Source organism: Oncorhynchus clarkii, unplaced genomic scaffold, assembly GCF_045791955.1.
Source record: "Oncorhynchus clarkii lewisi isolate Uvic-CL-2024 unplaced genomic scaffold, UVic_Ocla_1.0 unplaced_contig_7609_pilon_pilon, whole genome shotgun sequence".
NCBI lineage: Eukaryota > Metazoa > Chordata > Actinopteri > Salmoniformes > Salmonidae > Oncorhynchus > Oncorhynchus clarkii.
Genome location: NW_027260977.1, coordinates 131,404 through 148,222, shown reverse-complemented (window position 1 = coordinate 148,222; position 16,819 = coordinate 131,404). Strand labels below are relative to the sequence as shown.

Below are 16,819 nucleotides of genomic sequence, written 5' to 3'. Positions count from 1 at the left end.
TTCGCTAGCTAGCTTAGCTAAACTTTTAGCTAGCCAACATTAACTTGGCTTAGCTAGCTATAAAGCTTGGCTAGTTGATGTTGTTGCTAACTCAAGTTGACTTTTCAGTTTATAGAGGTGAATAATGAGCGCAAAGTAATCAATTACTTTGGTAAACAAACCACCATGTTCATACCACGTTTTATTAAGACCCTCGAACTCTCCAAATGCTTATATATTTTTTTGGAGCAAATCTAAAATTTCCCTTCAGCTACCAAAAATCTCATCTGCACTGGCCGCCATCTTGCATTCCCCCAGTTCTGGTAGTCAGCATGAGGTCATTGGATTTCAAAAGTCCTATAAAACAATAACAAAAAAATCTTAGTGCTCAGATTCCGTTGAACACACAAGCTCACTCACTCACTCACTCACTCACTCACTCACACACACACAGAAACACAGACAAACACACACACACACACACACACTTAACGCTTCTCTTGTTTTCTAGGCGATGGATCTGTACTACCATAGTGAACCAGACCCAGAGTACTACTGCTGTCCCAACGACTCTAGTAAGTCTGACTTACACCCTCTCCTCTCCCCTCCTCTCACCTTCTCCTCTCCTCTCACCCTCTCCTCTCCCCCCCTCTCACCCTCGCCTCTCCTCTCACCCTCTCCCCTCCTCTCACCCTCTCCTCTCCCCTCCTCCCCTCCTCTCCTCTCCTCTCACCCTCTCCTCTCCCCTCCTCTCACCCTCTGCTCTCCCCTCCTCTCACCCTCTCCCCTCCTCTCACCCTCTCCTCTCCCCTCCTCTCACCCTCTCCCCTCCTCTCACCCTCTCCTCTCCCCTCCTCTCACCCTCTCCTCTCCTCTCACCCTCTCCTCTCCCCTCCTCTATGGGATATGGGATATGACTCCTTACATCAGGCCAGTCAGGGAGACCATCTACTGGGATGTGGGATATGACTCCTTACATCAGGCCAGCCAGGGAGACCCTCTACTGGGATATGACTCCTTACATCAGGCCAGCCAGGGAGACCCTCTACTGGGATATGACTCCTTACATCAGGCCAGCCAGGGAGGCCCTCTACTGGGATATGGGATACGACTCCTTACATCAGGCCAGCCAGGGAGGCCCTCTACTGGGATATGACTCCTTACATCAGGCCAGCCAGGGAGATCCTCTACTGGGATATGGGATATGACACCTTACATCAGGCCAGCCAGGGAGGCCCTCTACTGGGATATGAGATATGACTCCTTACATCAGGCCAGCCAGGGAGATCCTCTACTGGGATATGGGATATGACTCCTTACATCAGGCCAGCCAGGGAGGCCCTCTACTGGGATATGGGATATGACTCCTTACATCAGGCCAGCCAGGGAGGCCCTCTACTGGGATATGAGATATGACTCCTTACATCAGGCCAGTCAGGGAGACCATCTACTGGGATGTGGGATATGACCCCTTACATCAGGCCAGCCAGGGAGACCCTCTACTGGGATATGACTCCTTACATCAGGCCAGCCAGGGAGGCCCTCTACTGGGATATGACTCCTTACATCAGGCCAGCCAGGGAGACTCTCTACTGGGATGTGACTCCTTTACATCAGGCCAGCCAGGGAGACTCTCTACTGGGATGTGACTCCTTTACATCAGGCCAGCCAGGGAGACTCTCTACTGGGATGTGACTCCTTTACATCAGGCCAGCCAGGAAGACTCTCTACTGGGATGTGACTCCTTTACATCAGGCCAGCCAGGGAGACCCTCTACTGGGATATGACTCCTTTACATCAGGCCAGCCAGGGAGGCCCTCTACTGAGATGTGACTCCTTACATCAGGCCAGCCAGGGAGACTCTCTACTGGGATATGACTCCTTTACATCAGGCCAGCCAGGGAAGCCCTCTACTGGGATGTGACTCCTTACGTCAATATATTTTTGGCATGTTTTCTATCTGGTTTTGGTTGTTTAAGTTGACATTGAAAGTGTTCTTCCATCCCAAAAACTACTACTTAGATTACCCACCTAAGAATTTTATATACAGAAAAACAAACTGTAATTACCTCCAAATGGATAAACATTTAAGTGAACAGTAAATATTACACTTGTTGTATTACACAGCCTAGTGGTTAGAGTGGAGGGGCGGCAGGTAGCCTAGTGGTTAGAGTGGAGGGGCGGCAGGTAGCCTAGTGGTTAGAGTGGAGGGGCGGCAGGTAGCCTAGTGGTTAGAGTGGAGGGGCGGCAGGGTAGCCTAGTGGTTAGAGTGTAGGGGCGGCAGGGTAGCCTAGTGGTTAGAGTGTAGGGGCGGCAGGGTAGCCTAGTGGTTAGAGTGTAGAGGCGGCAGGGTAGCCTAGTGGTTAGAGTGGAGGGGCGGCAGGGTAGCCTAGTGGTTAGAGTGGAGGGGCGGCAGGTATCCTAGTGGTTAGAGTGTAGAGGCGGCAGGGTAGCCTAGTGGTTAGAGTGGAGGGGAGGCAGGGTAGCCTAGTGGTTAGAGTGGAGGGGCGGCAGGGTAGCCTAGTGGTTAGAGTGGAGGGGCGGCAGGGTAGCCTAGTGGTTAGAGTGTAGGGGTGGCAGGGTAGCCTAGTGGTTAGAGTGGAGGGGCGGCAGGGTAGCCTAGTGGTTAGAGTGGAGGGGCGGCAGGGTAGCCTAGTGGTTAGAGTGGAGGGGTGGCAGGGTAGCCTAGTGGTTAGAGTGGAGGGGCGGCAGGGTAGCCTAGTGGTTAGATTGTTGGACTAGTAACCAGAAGGTTGTAAACTCAAATCCCCGAGCTGACAAGGTACAAATCTGTCGTTCTGCCCCTGAACAGGCAGTTAACCCACTGTTCCTAGGCCATCATTGAAAATAAGAATTTGTTCTTAACTGACTTATATATATATATTTAAAAAAAAACACTCATAAGTTCGAAAAGAATATCATCAAATATCATATTATGTCTCTCTCAATCTATCTGTCTCAGACTGTTTATCTCTGTGAGGCTAGTTGTTGTTTCTGGCCCCTGAGTCTTTGAGCAATTCAATATGAACTTGATAGGGATCTAATTTTAGACTGTTTTTCATGAATGGTCATTATAGCCCTGTAGGTGGGCACTACCCAGTAGAGAAGATTTACATGTAAAATTGAAGCATGGGGGGAGAAAGAGGAAGAAGGGAGGAAGAGGAAGACGGGGGGGGGGGGGGGGGGGGGGGGGGATGTATGAATTACCCTCAATCCACCATGCAGGGTAATTCATTGAACGTTTGACTTCATCTCAAATGGTACCTTATTCATAAATAAGATAATTTGGTGCCATTGGGCTCTGGTCTATAGTAGTGCACTATATAGGGAATAGGGTTCTATAGAGATCTGGTCTATAGTAGTGCACTATATAGGGAATAGGGTGCCATAGGACTCTGGTCAAAAGTAGTGCACTATATAGGCAATAGGGTGGCATTTGGGACGACTATTTTGGATGGCGGGTCTGGCACAGCACTCTCTCCTCGATTATGTCCCAAATGGCACCATATTCACTAGTGCACTACTTCTGTCACTGCATAGGGAATAAACAGGATGCCATTTAGGACCGTCTCCGACATCAGATAAAAGTCAGTGAAGGGGCGGGACCGTCTCCGACATCAGATAAAAGTCAGTGAAGGGGCGGGACCGTCGTGTAGATATTTGGTGTTTGAACTTATTACTTACTTTCCCTGTAAGATCTTGGAATGCACTCAGCGACGACGAGACACACGGAGCTCATAACCACGAATAGTCTTGTTTTTTTAAAAACATTTTGTGGACGTTATTTTTGCCATCTAATCTGTCTTTATGAAAGACAAAACGACTGCCCTGACATGTAAGTATCCTAGGCATTCTTTAAGACACTGCTATGCGAATACACAGGGATGTATTTCATTATGGCTAATTCTTTATTAGCCTGCTTGCTCGTGGGCATCTCATACTTTGAGAAGATAAAACATTAGGATGAAGAAGGCCCCCGGTTCACCCCACAAGCTCCCGGGACCCGGTTATAACATCATTTGTTATCTACTGGTATGTTAAAATAACGTTGGACTGATAAGAAGTATTATGTTCTCCGCGCTCTGCAGAGGTTCCTTCTTTTCTCACCTCAACGTGAATCAGTCAAGTCGCTCAGCTCTGCTCGTGGGGAAAAATGCCACAAGCAACACGTTAATAACAGGACCGCTACTCAACTAAAAGGTTGGTGTCGAAAAGGAAAACGGATTTGATTGACTGTTTTAAGCTATTGATAATGAATATCGATGGATCCTTATAGGCTTATTAACTTTGTATATGGACCGTTTTCTGATAAAGTCTAGGTTTAACAACAATGCGAGGCTACATCTCTGGAATTGTCTGGATTCTGTGTTGTTTTATTGACATTTTATTAAACGTGAAAATGTATTGATCGGACAATGATTCGAACACTTGACAGATAATCGATTTGGAGAATTGTGCTTGTTGCGCGTGAACAGCTGTTAGGCTGGTGTAACAGGACTTTTACTGCAGCTGAGCAATTTAGTCTTTTTACTGTTTTATTTATATTTATTTATTTTTATAGTTTTGTTGTTGTTTTTTTCACTCCAAATTACTGAACCAGTATCTTTATTCTGAAATGTATGAACTTTGTCTATCTGTCCTGGACTAAGATTTAATGAATGACCGCGAAAGTAAATTATTTCTCTAGAATAAACCGAGAGCCAGGTGAGGGTTTAACCAGCCCGAAACCGACACAGACTTCCCCGTGTTCCAAATATTCATCATGTTTAACAGTGTTGAGACATTCTGAATCTGCAGAGCACACTCTCTCTGATCAAAATAGATAACTTAATTAACCTTTAATTAAATCATCAATAGCGGTGTGTTTGGAGGGGTGGGGGGGGTGTTCCGGGGGGGGGGGGGGGGGGGGGGGGTGTTCCGTTCGTTGTGCGGAAAATATATAACAATCAATGCCCTATTTCTTTGACGCCCTATTTCTTTGACGCCCCCCCCCCCCCCCCATCTTTGCCCTTTCCCACTGGTTTCGGGAGCTGAATGTAGGAGAAGACTAGGAGAGCTACTACCCTCCAGTTTGTACTTTTGCATTTCCAGAGGGCTTTCTTGGCGTCTGGCCTCTCACCCCCCCCCCCCCCCCCCCCCCCCCCCTACAGACCCCTGTCTGTGTGTTGCCCCTGTCTGGATGTTGGACCCCAGTCTGTGTTGGACCCCTGTCTGTCTGTGTGGAGATCAGAGTTGAATTATTACTTTGTATATTATATATATATATATATATATATATATACCAGGTGAGGCTACTGTAGGCTATTGACTTTAATTCATTGTTTACTATATGTATATATTAATATTAATTTCCACCATCATTTGCAAATAAATTCATTAAAAATCCTACAATGTGATTTTCTGGATTTTTTTCCCTCATTTTGTCTGTCATAGTTGAAGTGTACCTATGATGAAAATTACTGGCCTCTCTCATCTTTTTAAGTGGGAGAACTTGCACGATTGGTGGCTGACTAAATACTTTTTTGCCCCACAGTATAAATATATACCAGGTGAGGCTACTGTAGGGTATGTTATTTAGATGTGGTTTTCCATTTCCAGAAAGAACAAATAAAGTTTGTTGGCATCACGTCTGGACGGTTTTAGAGAAGATCTATCTGTTTTTTAAATTTTTTTATCTTAACACTAAATACACTTTGGCGATAACCCACATTGTTTGTTCTCTGTCTACAATGGCCGTTGACATTTCTGATCTGTTGCACAGCTGATTTCGGAGCACTGGAAAAGCTCGTAATGGTACATACAGTTCTTTCAGCTGGCTACAGACGGGACCGTGGGAGTTTTCACCCTTCTTTTTACGCAGCGCTTTCGCGGGGAAGGCTACTGTAGATATCCACCACGCATTCTGAGCGCAAACACGTCCGATTGTCTGAAACCGCAGGCTTGTCAAATAAACGTCACGGTCTGCCGCTCAGAATGCGCGTTGACGCTGGAACACGCCCATGCGGCCTGGGGTCGAATACCATGACACACTCCGGAATAGAGAGACTGCAGTCAGCCTTCTTCCCTCGCGCCCTCCTCCCTTTCCCGCTCTCCTATAGAAGAAGTCCAACACAGAGCTCTACAGTACAGCTCTGAACCAGGCCGTGCAGATTATAGCCTGTAGCCATGATAAATAATAAGGAACACAGACACACAGCTCTGTTGATGACCTTTGAACATGAGGACTAAGGAGCTTTACTCACTGGTAGGATTCTATCTATGCTTGAACAAGAGACCGTATTCATTCAACTCTCTCAGAGAGAGAGAGACTTTTACAATAACTTTTACTCAGAGAGAGAGAGAAAGAAAGAGAGAGAAAGAAAGAGACAGAGAGAGATGGAGTGAGAGAGATGGAGTGAGAGAGAGAGAGATACAGAGGAAGAGGGAGAGAGGGAGACAGAGAGCGAGGGAGACAGAGGAAGACAGAGAGAGATACAGAGGAAGAGAGAGAGAGGGAGACAGAGAGAGAGAGAGAGGGAGACAGAGGAAGAGAGAGAGAGATACAGAGGAAGAGAGAGAGAGGGAGACAGAGAGAGAGGGAGACAGAGGAAGAGAGAGAGAGATACAGAGGAAGAGAGAGAGAGGGAGACAGAGAGAGAGGGAGACAGTGAGAGAGAGACAGAGGAAGACAGAGAGAGAGACAGAGAGAGAGGCCAGAGAGGGAGAGAGAGGGAGACAGAGAGAGACAGAGGAAGAGAGAGAGAAGGAATATATTTTACTGTGGGTTTTCCATCTTTTTCATGTTTTTCCCCCTTCTCCCTTGTGTTCTTTCTCTCACAGCGTTTATGAAACAGAGAAGATTGGGGCTGAATGACTCCATTCAGAGGCTGGCCACTAGTAACTCCGACACCTGCAAACAGTGAGGGACTTGATTCAGAACGTTTAGTTTCTTTTTGTACTTTGTTAGTTCTTTTTAATGTTTTTATTAGGTTTTACGTCACTAGGCCTACCCCTTTATAGTGGGCTGTTTGTCAGTATGTCATTACTGCATGTTAAAGACTGAACAACAACTATGTGTTCTGACTAACCATATTGATATTGCTTATAAAGCATACACTTATTGTACCCAAAGGTGGATTATGGTTGATATATTGGACAAGGCTCTATCTCAACTGTCTCTCACCCTCTCTGTCTCTGTGTCTCTGTCTCTCTCTCTCTGTCTCTGTCTCTGTCTCTGTATCTCTCTCTCTCCAGTCCTGAGGTTCAGTCCATTGTCAACTTGGCTCCCCAACAACAGGAGGCTGAACTCATGAACTCGAATCCCTCTCCTCCTGTAAGTAGAAATGTCCCCTCTCCTCCTGTAAGTAGAAATGTCCCCTCTCCTCCAATGTCCCCTCTCCTCCTGTGTCCCCTCTCCTCCTGTAAGTAGAAATGTCCCCTCTCCCCCTGTAAGTAGAAATGTCCCCTCTCCTCCTGTAAGTAGAAATGTCCCCTCTCCTCCTGTAAGTAGAAATGTCCCCTCTCCCCCTGTAAGTAGAAATGTCCCCTCTCCTCCTGTGTCCCCTCTCCTCCTGTAAGTAGAAATGTCCCCTCTCCTCCTGTGTCCCCTCTCCTCCTGTAAGTAGAAATGTCCCCTCTCCCCCCATAAAGACCAGGGTGTCTTTATTTAGACAGGGAGTCAATGCTGAGACCAGGGTGTTTTTATTTAGACAGGGAGTCAATGCTGAAACCAGTATGTTTATTTAGACAGGGAGTCAATGCTGAGACCAAGGTGTCTTTATTTAGACAGGGAGTCAATGCTGAGACCAAGGTGTCTTTATTTAGACAGGGAGTCAATGCTGAAACCAGTATGTTTATTTAGACAGGGAGTCAATGCTGAGACCAAGGTGTCTTTATTTAGACAGGGAGTCAATGCTGAGACCAAGGTGCCTTTATTTAGACAGGGAGTCAATGCTGAGACCAATATGTTTATTTAGACAGGGAGTCAATACTGAGACCAAGGTGTCTTTATTTAGACAGGGAGTCAATGCTGAGACCAAGGTGTCTTTATTTAGACAGGGAGTCAATGCTGAGACCAAGGTGTCTTTATTTAGACAGAGAGTCAATGCTGAGACCAAGGTGTCTTTATTTAGACAGGGAGTCAATGCTGAGACCAAGGTGTCTTTATTTAGACAGGGAGTCAATGCTGAGACCAGTATGTTTATTTAGACAGGGAGTCAATGCTGAGACCAAGGTGTCTTTATTTAGACAGGGAGTCAATGCTGAGACCAGGGTGTCTTTATTTAGACAGGGAGTCAATGCTGAAACCAGTATGTTTATTTAGACAGGGAGTCAATGCTGAGACCAAGGTGTCTTTATTTAGACAGGGAGTCAATGCTGAGACCAGGGTGTCTTTATTTAGACAGGGAGTCAATGCTGAGACCAGGGTGTCTTTATTTAGACAGGGAGTCAATGCTGAGACCAAGGTGTCTTTATTTAGACAGGGAGTCAATGCTGAGACCAAGGTTTCTTTATTTAGACAGGGAGTAAATGCTGAGACCAAGGTGTCTTTATTTAGACAGGGAGTCAATGCTGAGACCAAGGTGTCTTTATTTAGACAGAGAGTCAATGCTGAGACCAAGGTGTCTTTATTTAGACAGAGAGTCAATGCTGAGACCAAGGTTTCTTTATTTAGACAGGGAGTCAAATGCTGAGACCAGTATGTTTACTTAGACAGGGAGTCAATGCTGAGACCAAGGAGTCTTTATTTAGACAGGGAGTCAATGCTGGGACCAGTATGTTTATTTAGACAGAGAGTCAATGCTGAGACCAAGGTGTCTTTATTTAGACAGGGAGTCAATGCTGGGACCAGTATGTTTATTTAGACGGAGAGTCAATGCTGAGACCAAGGGGTCTTTATTTAGACAGAGAGTCAATGCTGAGACCAAGGTTTCTTTATTTAGACAGAGAGTCAATGCTGAGACCAAGGTTTCTTTATTTAGACAGAGAGTCAATGCTGAGACCAAGGTGTCTTTATTTAGACAGAGAGTCAATGCTGAGACCAAGGTGTCTTTATTTAGACAGAGAGTCAATGCTGAGACCAAGGTGTCTTTATTTAGACAGGGAGTCAATGCTGAGACCAAGGTGTCTTTATTTAGACAGAGAGTCAATGCTGAGACCAAGGTTTCTTTATTTAGACAGGGAGTCAATGCTGAGACCAAGGTGTCTTTATTTAGACAGGGAGTCAATGCTGAGACCAAGGTTTCTTTATTTAGACAGGGAGTCAATGCTGAGACCAGTATGTTTATTTAGACAGAGAGTCAATGCTGAGACCAAGGTTTCTTTATTTAGACAGGGAGTCAATGCTGAGACCAGTATGTTTATTTAGACAGGGAGTCAATGCTGAGACCAGTATGTTTATTTAGACAGGGAGTCAAATGCTGAGACCAGTATGTTTATTTAGACAGAGAGTCAATGCTGAGACCAAGGTGTCTTTATTTAGACAGAGAGTCAATGCTGAGACCAGTATGTTTATTTAGACATGGAGTCAATGCTGAGACCAAGGTGTCTTTATTTAGACAGAGAGTCAATGCTGAGACCAAGGTGTCTTTATTTAGACAGAGAGTCAATGCTGAGACCAAGGTGTCTTTATTTAGACAGAGAGTCAATACTGAGAGGTTTCTTTTCCAGGTGAGCCCTGTATAGCCCCATAATGCACATAAAAATGCAATAAACACATTAAACTACATGTAGCATTGAGCCAGTAACCTAAAGGATGTTAGTTCAAATCCCAGAGCCAACAACAATGTGAATCATCTGCCGATGTACTCTTGAGCAAGGCGCTTAGCCCTAATTGCTCCTGGGTCACCGCCAATAATGGCTGCCCCCTGGCCGTGACCCCACTCTCAAAGGGCGTCTCAAGGGGAGTTGGGATATGCAAAATGTTTTTTATCTTCCACACATACAGGTTAACCACTTGTACGTGCTGTGAAAGGGGACAAATATAAGCAGTGGCGATGCGTCCAGCAGATGGCGGTGTTTTTCATGTAATTTTGTCATTGATTCATTCACATTAGTGTATTATATCAGTTAGCAAACAGTGTAAACTAAGTCAACCCACTGAGAGCCAGGTAACTTCTGACCTTTTGGGTGCTGTGGTAAACTAAGTCAACCCACTGAGAGCCAGGTAACTTCTGACCTCTTGGGTGCTGTGGTAAACTAAGTCAACCCACTGAGAGCCAGGTTACTTCTGTCCTCTTGGGTGCTGTGGTAAACTAAGTCAACCCACTGAGAGCCAGGTTACTTCTATCCTCTTGGGTGCTGTGGTAAACTAAGTCAACCCACTGAGAGCCAGGTTACTTCTGTCCTCTTGGGTGCTGTGGTAAACTAAGTCAACCCACTGAGAGCCAGGTTACTTCTGTCCCATTGGGTGCTGTGGTAAACTAAGTCAACCCACTGAGAGCCAGGTTACTTCTGTCCCCTTGGGTGCTGTGGTAAACTAAGTTAACCCACTGAGAGTCAGGTTACTTCTGTCCTCTTGGGTGCTGTGGTAAACTAAGTCAACCCACTGAGAGCCAGGTAACTTCTGACCTCTTGGGTGCTGTGGTAAACTAAGTCAACCCACTGAGAGCCAGGTTACTTCTGTCCTCTTGGGTGCTGTGGTAAACTAAGTCAACCCACTGAGAGCCAGGTTACTTCTGTCCTCTTGGGTGCTGTGGTAAACTAAGTCAACCCACTGAGAGCCAGGTTACTTCTGTCCTCTTGGGTGCTGTGGTAAACTAAGTCAACCCACTGAGAGCCAGGTTACTTCTGTCCTCTTGGGTGCTGTGGTAAACTAAGTCAACCCACTGAGAGCCAGGTTACTTCTGTCCCCTTGGGTGCTGTGGTAAACTAAGTCAACCCACTGAGAGCCAGGTTACTTCTGTCCCATTGGAGAATATATTGTAGTAGTATAGTAGTACAGAATATATTGTAGTAGTATAGTAGTGCAGAATATATTGTAGTAGTGCAGAATATATTGTAGTAGTACAGTAGTGCAGAATATATTGTAGTAGTACAGTAGTGTAGAATATATTGTAGTAGTATAGTAGTACAGAATATATTGTAGTAGTATAGTAGTGCAGAATATATTGTAGTAGTGCAGAATATATTGTAGTAGTACAGTAGTGCAGAATATATTGTAGTAGTACAGTAGTGCAGAATATATTGTAGTAGTATAGTAGTGCAGAATATATTGTAGTAGTATAGTAGTAGACCCATTCAGAATATATTGTAGTAGTATAGTAGTGTAGAATATATTGTAGTAGTATAGTAGTGCAGAATATATTGTAGTAGTACAGTAGTACAGAATATATTGTAGTAGTATAGTAGTGCAGAATATATTGTAGTAGTACAGTAGTACAGAATATATTGTAGTAGTATAGTAGTACAGAATATATTGTAGTAGTATAGTAGTGCAGAATATATTGTAGTAGTACAGTAGTGTAGAATATATTGTAGTAGTATAGTAGTGTAGAATATATTGTAGTAGTACAGTAGTACAGAATATATTGTAGTAGTACAGTAGTGCAGAATATATTGTAGTAGTACAGTAGTGTAGAATATATTGTAGTAGTATAGTAGTGTAGAATATATTGTAGTAGTACAGTAGTGTAGAATATATTGTAGTAGTATAGTAGTGTAGAATATATTGTAGTAGTACAGTAGTGCAGAATATATTGTAGTAGTACAGTAGTGCAGAATATATTGTAGTAGTGCAGAATATATTGTAGTAGTACAGTAGTGTAGAATATATTGTAGTAGTATAGTAGTGTAGAATATATTGTAGTAGTACAGTAGTGCAGAATATATTGTAGTAGTATAGTAGTGCAGAATATATTGTAGTAGTATAGTAGTGCAGAATATATTGTAGTAGTATAGTAGTACAGAATATATTGTAGTAGTACAGAATATATTGTAGTAGTATAGTAGTGTAGAATATATTGTAGTAGTATAGTAGTGTAGAATATATTGTAGTAGTATAGTAGTAGACCGATTCAGAATATATTGTAGTAGTATAGTAGTGTAGAATATATTGTAGTAGTATAGTAGTGCAGAATATATTGTAGTAGTATAGTAGTGCAGAATATATTGTAGTAGTACAGAATATATTGTAGTAGTATAGTAGTAGACCCATGCAGAATATATTGTAGTAGTATAGTAGTAGACTCATGCAGAATATATTGTAGTAGTATAGTAGTGCAGAATATATTGTAGTAGTATAGTAGTGCAGAATATATTGTAGTAGTACAGTAGTGCAGAATATATTGTAGTAGTACAGTAGTGCAGAATATATTGTAGTAGTGCAGAATATATTGTAGTAGTATAGTAGTGCAGAATATATTGTAGTAGTATAGTAGTACAGAATATATTGTAGTAGTACAGTAGTGCAGAATATATTGTAGTAGTGCAGAATATATTGTAGTAGTACAGTAGTGCAGAATATATTGTAGTAGTACAGTAGTGCAGAATATATTGTAGTAGTATAGTAGTGCAGAATATATTGTAGTAGTATAGTAGTGCAGAATATATTGTAGTAGTATAGTAGTGTAGAATATATTGTAGTAGTACAGTAGTGCAGAATATATTGTAGTAGTATAGTAGTGCAGAATATATTGTAGTAGTGCAGAATATATTGTAGTAGTATAGTAGTGCAGAATATATTGTAGTAGTGCAGAATATATTGTAGTAGTACAGTAGTGCAGAATATATTGTAGTAGTATAGTAGTGTAGAATATATTGTAGTAGTACAGTAGTGTAGAATATATTGTAGTAGTATAGTAGTAGACCCATTCAGATTATATTGTAGTAGTATAGTAGTACAGAATATATTGTAGTAGTATAGTAGTAGACCCATTCAGATTATATTGTAGTAGTACAGTAGTGCAGAATATATTGTAGTAGTACAGAATATATTGTAGTAGTATAGTAGTACAGAATATATTGTAGTAGTATAGTAGTAGACCCATTCAGATTATATTGTAGTAGTATAGTAGTACAGAATATATTGTAGTAATATAGTATTAGACCCATTCAGAATATATTGTAGTAGTATAGTAGTGCAGAATATATTGTAGTAGTATAGTAGTACAGAATATATTGTAGTAGTATAGTAGTAGACCCATTCAGATTATATTGTAGTAGTATAGTAGTACAGAATATATTGTAGTAATATAGTATTAGACCCATTAAGAATATATTGTAGTAGTATAGTAGTGCAGAATATATTGTAGTAGTATAGTAGTACAGAATATATTGTAGTAGTATAGTAGTACAGAATATATTGTAGTAATATAGTATTAGACCCATTCAGAATATATTGTAGTAGTATAGTAGTGTAGAATATATTGTAGTAGTATAGTAGTGCAGAATATATTGTAGTAGTACAGTAGTGCAGAATATATTGTAGTAGTATAGTAGTGTAGAATATATTGTAGTAGTATAGTAGTGCAGAATATATTGTAGTAGTATAGTAGTACAGAATATATTGTAGTAGTACAGAATATATTGTAGTAGTATAGTAGTACAGAATATATTGTAGTAGTATAGTAGTGCAGAATATATTGTAGTAGTATAGTAGTGCAGAATATATTGTAGTAGTATAGTAGTACAGAATATATTGTAGTAGTACAGAATATATTGTAGTAGTATAGTAGTGCAGAATATATTGTAGTAGTATAGTAGTACAGAATATATTGTAGTAGTATAGTAGTACAGAATATATTGTAGTAGTACAGTAGTGCAGAATATATTGTAGTAGTATAGTAGTGCAGAATATATTGTAGTAGTATAGTAGTGCAGAATACATTGTCGTAGTATAGTAGTAGACCCATGCAGAATATATTGTAGTAGTACAGTAGTGCAGAATATATTGTAGTAGTACAGTAGTGTAGAATATATTGTAGTAGTATAGTAGTGTAGAATATATTGTAGTAGTACAGTAGTACAGAATATATTGCAGTAGTACAGTAGTGCAGAATATATTGTAGTAGTACAGTAGTGCAGAATATATTGTAGTAGTGTAGAATATATTGTAGTAGTACAGTAGTGCAGAATATATTGTAGTAGTACAGTAGTGCAGAATATATTGTAGTAGTACAGTAGTGCAGAATATATTGTAGTAGTACAGTAGTGCAGAATATATTGTAGTAGTACAGTAGTGTAGAATATATTGTAGTAGTATAGTAGTGCAGAATATATTGTAGTAGTATAGTAGTGCAGAATATATTGTAGTAGTATAGTAGTGCAGAATATATTGTAGTAGTACAGTAGTGCAGAATATATTGTAGTAGTGTAGAATATATTGTAGTAGTACAGTAGTGCAGAATATATTGTAGTAGTACAGTAGTGCAGAATATATTGTAGTAGTACAGTAGTGCAGAATATATTGTAGTAGTGCAGAATATATTGTAGTAGTACAGTAGTGCAGAATATATTGTAGTAGTACAGTAGTGTAGAATATATTGTAGTAGTATAGTAGTGCAGAATATATTGTAGTAGTATAGTAGTGCAGAATATATTGTAGTAGTACAGTAGTGCAGAATATATTGTAGTAGTACAGTAGTGTAGAATATATTGTAGTAGTACAGTAGTGCAGAATATATTGTAGTAGTATAGTACTGCAGAATATATTGTAGTAGTACAGTAGTGCAGAATATATTGTAGTAGTACAGTAGTGCAGAATATATTGTAGTAGTACAGTAGTGCAGAATATATTGTAGTAGTACAGTAGTGCAGAATATATTGTAGTAGTACAGTAGTGCAGAATATATTGTAGTAGTACAGTAGTGCAGAATATATTGTAGTAGTACAGTAGTGCAGAATATATTGAAGTAGTATAGTAGTGCAGAATATATTGTAGTAGTACAGTAGTGCAGAATATATTGAAGTAGTATAGTAGTGCAGAATATATTGTAGTAGTATAGTAGTGCAGAATATATTGTAGTAGTATAGTAGTGCAGAATATATTGTAGTAGTACAGTAGTGCAGAATATATTGTAGTAGTACAGTAGTGCAGAATATATTGAAGTAGTATAGTAGTACAGAATATATTGTAGTAGTACAGTAGTGCAGAATATATTGTAGTAGTATAGTAGTGCAGAATATATTGTAGTAGTGCAGAATATATTGTAGTAGTACAGTAGTGTAGAATATATTGTAGTAGTACAGTAGTGTAGAATATATTGTAGTAGTACAGTAGTGCAGAATATATTGTAGTAGTACAGTAGTGCAGAATATATTGTAGTAGTACAGTAGTACAGAATATATTGTAGTAGTGCAGAATATATTGTAGTAGTATAGTAGTACAGAATATATTGTAGTAGTATAGTAGTGCAGAATATATTGTAGTAGTATAGTAGTGTAGAATATATTGTAGTAGTACAGTAGTGCAGAATATATTGTAGTAGTACAGTAGTGCAGAATATATTGTAGTAGTACAGTAGTGCAGAATATATTGTAGTAGTACAGTAGTGTAGAATATATTGTAGTAGTACAGTAGTGCAGAATATATTGTAGTAGTATAGTAGTGCAGAATATATTGTCGTAGTATAGTAGTGCAGAATATATTGTAGTAGTATAGTAGTGCAGAATATATTGTCGTAGTATAGTAGTGCAGAATATATTGTAGTAGTATAGTAGTGTAGAATATATTGTAGTAGTATAGTAGTGCAGAATATATTGTAGTAGTGCAGAATATATTGTAGTAGTGCAGAATATATTGTAGTAGTATAGTAGTGCAGAATATATTGTAGTAGTATAGTAGTGCAGAATATATTGTAGTAGTATAGTAGTGTAGAATATATTGTAGTAGTGCAGAATATATTGTAGTAGTATAGTAGTGCAGAATATATTGTAGTAGTATAGTAGTGCAGAATATATTGTAGTAGTGCAGAATATATTGTCGTAGTATAGTAGTGCAGAATATATTGTAGTAGTATAGTAGTGCAGAATATATTGTAGTAGTACAGAATATATTGTAGTAGTATAGTAGTACAGAATATATTGTAGTAGTATAGTAGTGTAGAATATATTGTAGTAGTGCAGAATATATTGTAGTAGTATAGTAGTACAGAATATATTGTAGTAGTATAGTAGTGCAGAATATATTGTAGTAGTATAGTAGTGCAGAATATATTGTAGTAGTATAGTAGTGCAGAATATATTGTAGTAGTACAGTAGTGCAGAATATATTGTAGTAGTGTAGAATATATTGTAGTAGTATAGTAGTGCAGAATATATTGTAGTAGTATAGTAGTGCAGAATATATTGTAGTAGTGCAGAATATATTGTAGTAGTATAGTAGTGCAGAATATATTGTAGTAGTATAGTAGTGCAGAATATATTGTAGTAGTATAGTAGTGCAGAATATATTGTAGTAGTGCAGAATATATTGTAGTAGTACAGTAGTGTAGAATATATTGTAGTAGTACAGTAGTGCAGAATATATTGTAGTAGTACAGTAGTGCAGAATATATTGTAGTAGTACAGTAGTACAGAATATATTGTAGTAGTACAGTAGTGCAGAATATATTGTAGGAGTGTAGAATATATTGTAGTAGTACAGTAGTGCAGAATATATTGTAGTAGTACAGTAGTGCAGAATATATTGTAGTAGTACAGAATATATTGTAGTAGTACAGTAGTGCAGAATATATTGTAGTAGTACAGTAGTGCAGAATATATTGTAGTAGTACAGTAGTGCAGAATATATTGTAGTAGTACAGTAGTGCAGAATATATTGTAGTAGTGTAGAATATATTGTAGTAGTACAGTAGTACAGAATATATTGTAGTAGTACAGTAGTGCAGAATATATTGTAGTAGTACAGAATATATTGTAGTAG

General features: G+C 40.0%; 1 protein-coding gene across 1 annotated transcript in view; it reads left to right on the top strand.

Annotated features, from left to right (window-relative positions):
• Positions 1-511: 511 nt before the first annotated feature.
• The window catches only part of LOC139402761 (serine/threonine-protein kinase Sgk1-like), a 42,418-nt gene continuing 26,110 nt past the window's right edge, over positions 512-16,819 (top strand). Inside the window, exons 1-3 of the mRNA XM_071146676.1 lie at positions 512-554; positions 6,799-6,877; positions 7,213-7,291. Coding sequence (XP_071002777.1) covers positions 6,804-6,877; positions 7,213-7,291 — 153 coding nt within the window. The 5' untranslated portion in view covers positions 512-554; positions 6,799-6,803. The remainder of the gene's footprint in view (positions 555-6,798; positions 6,878-7,212; positions 7,292-16,819) is intronic.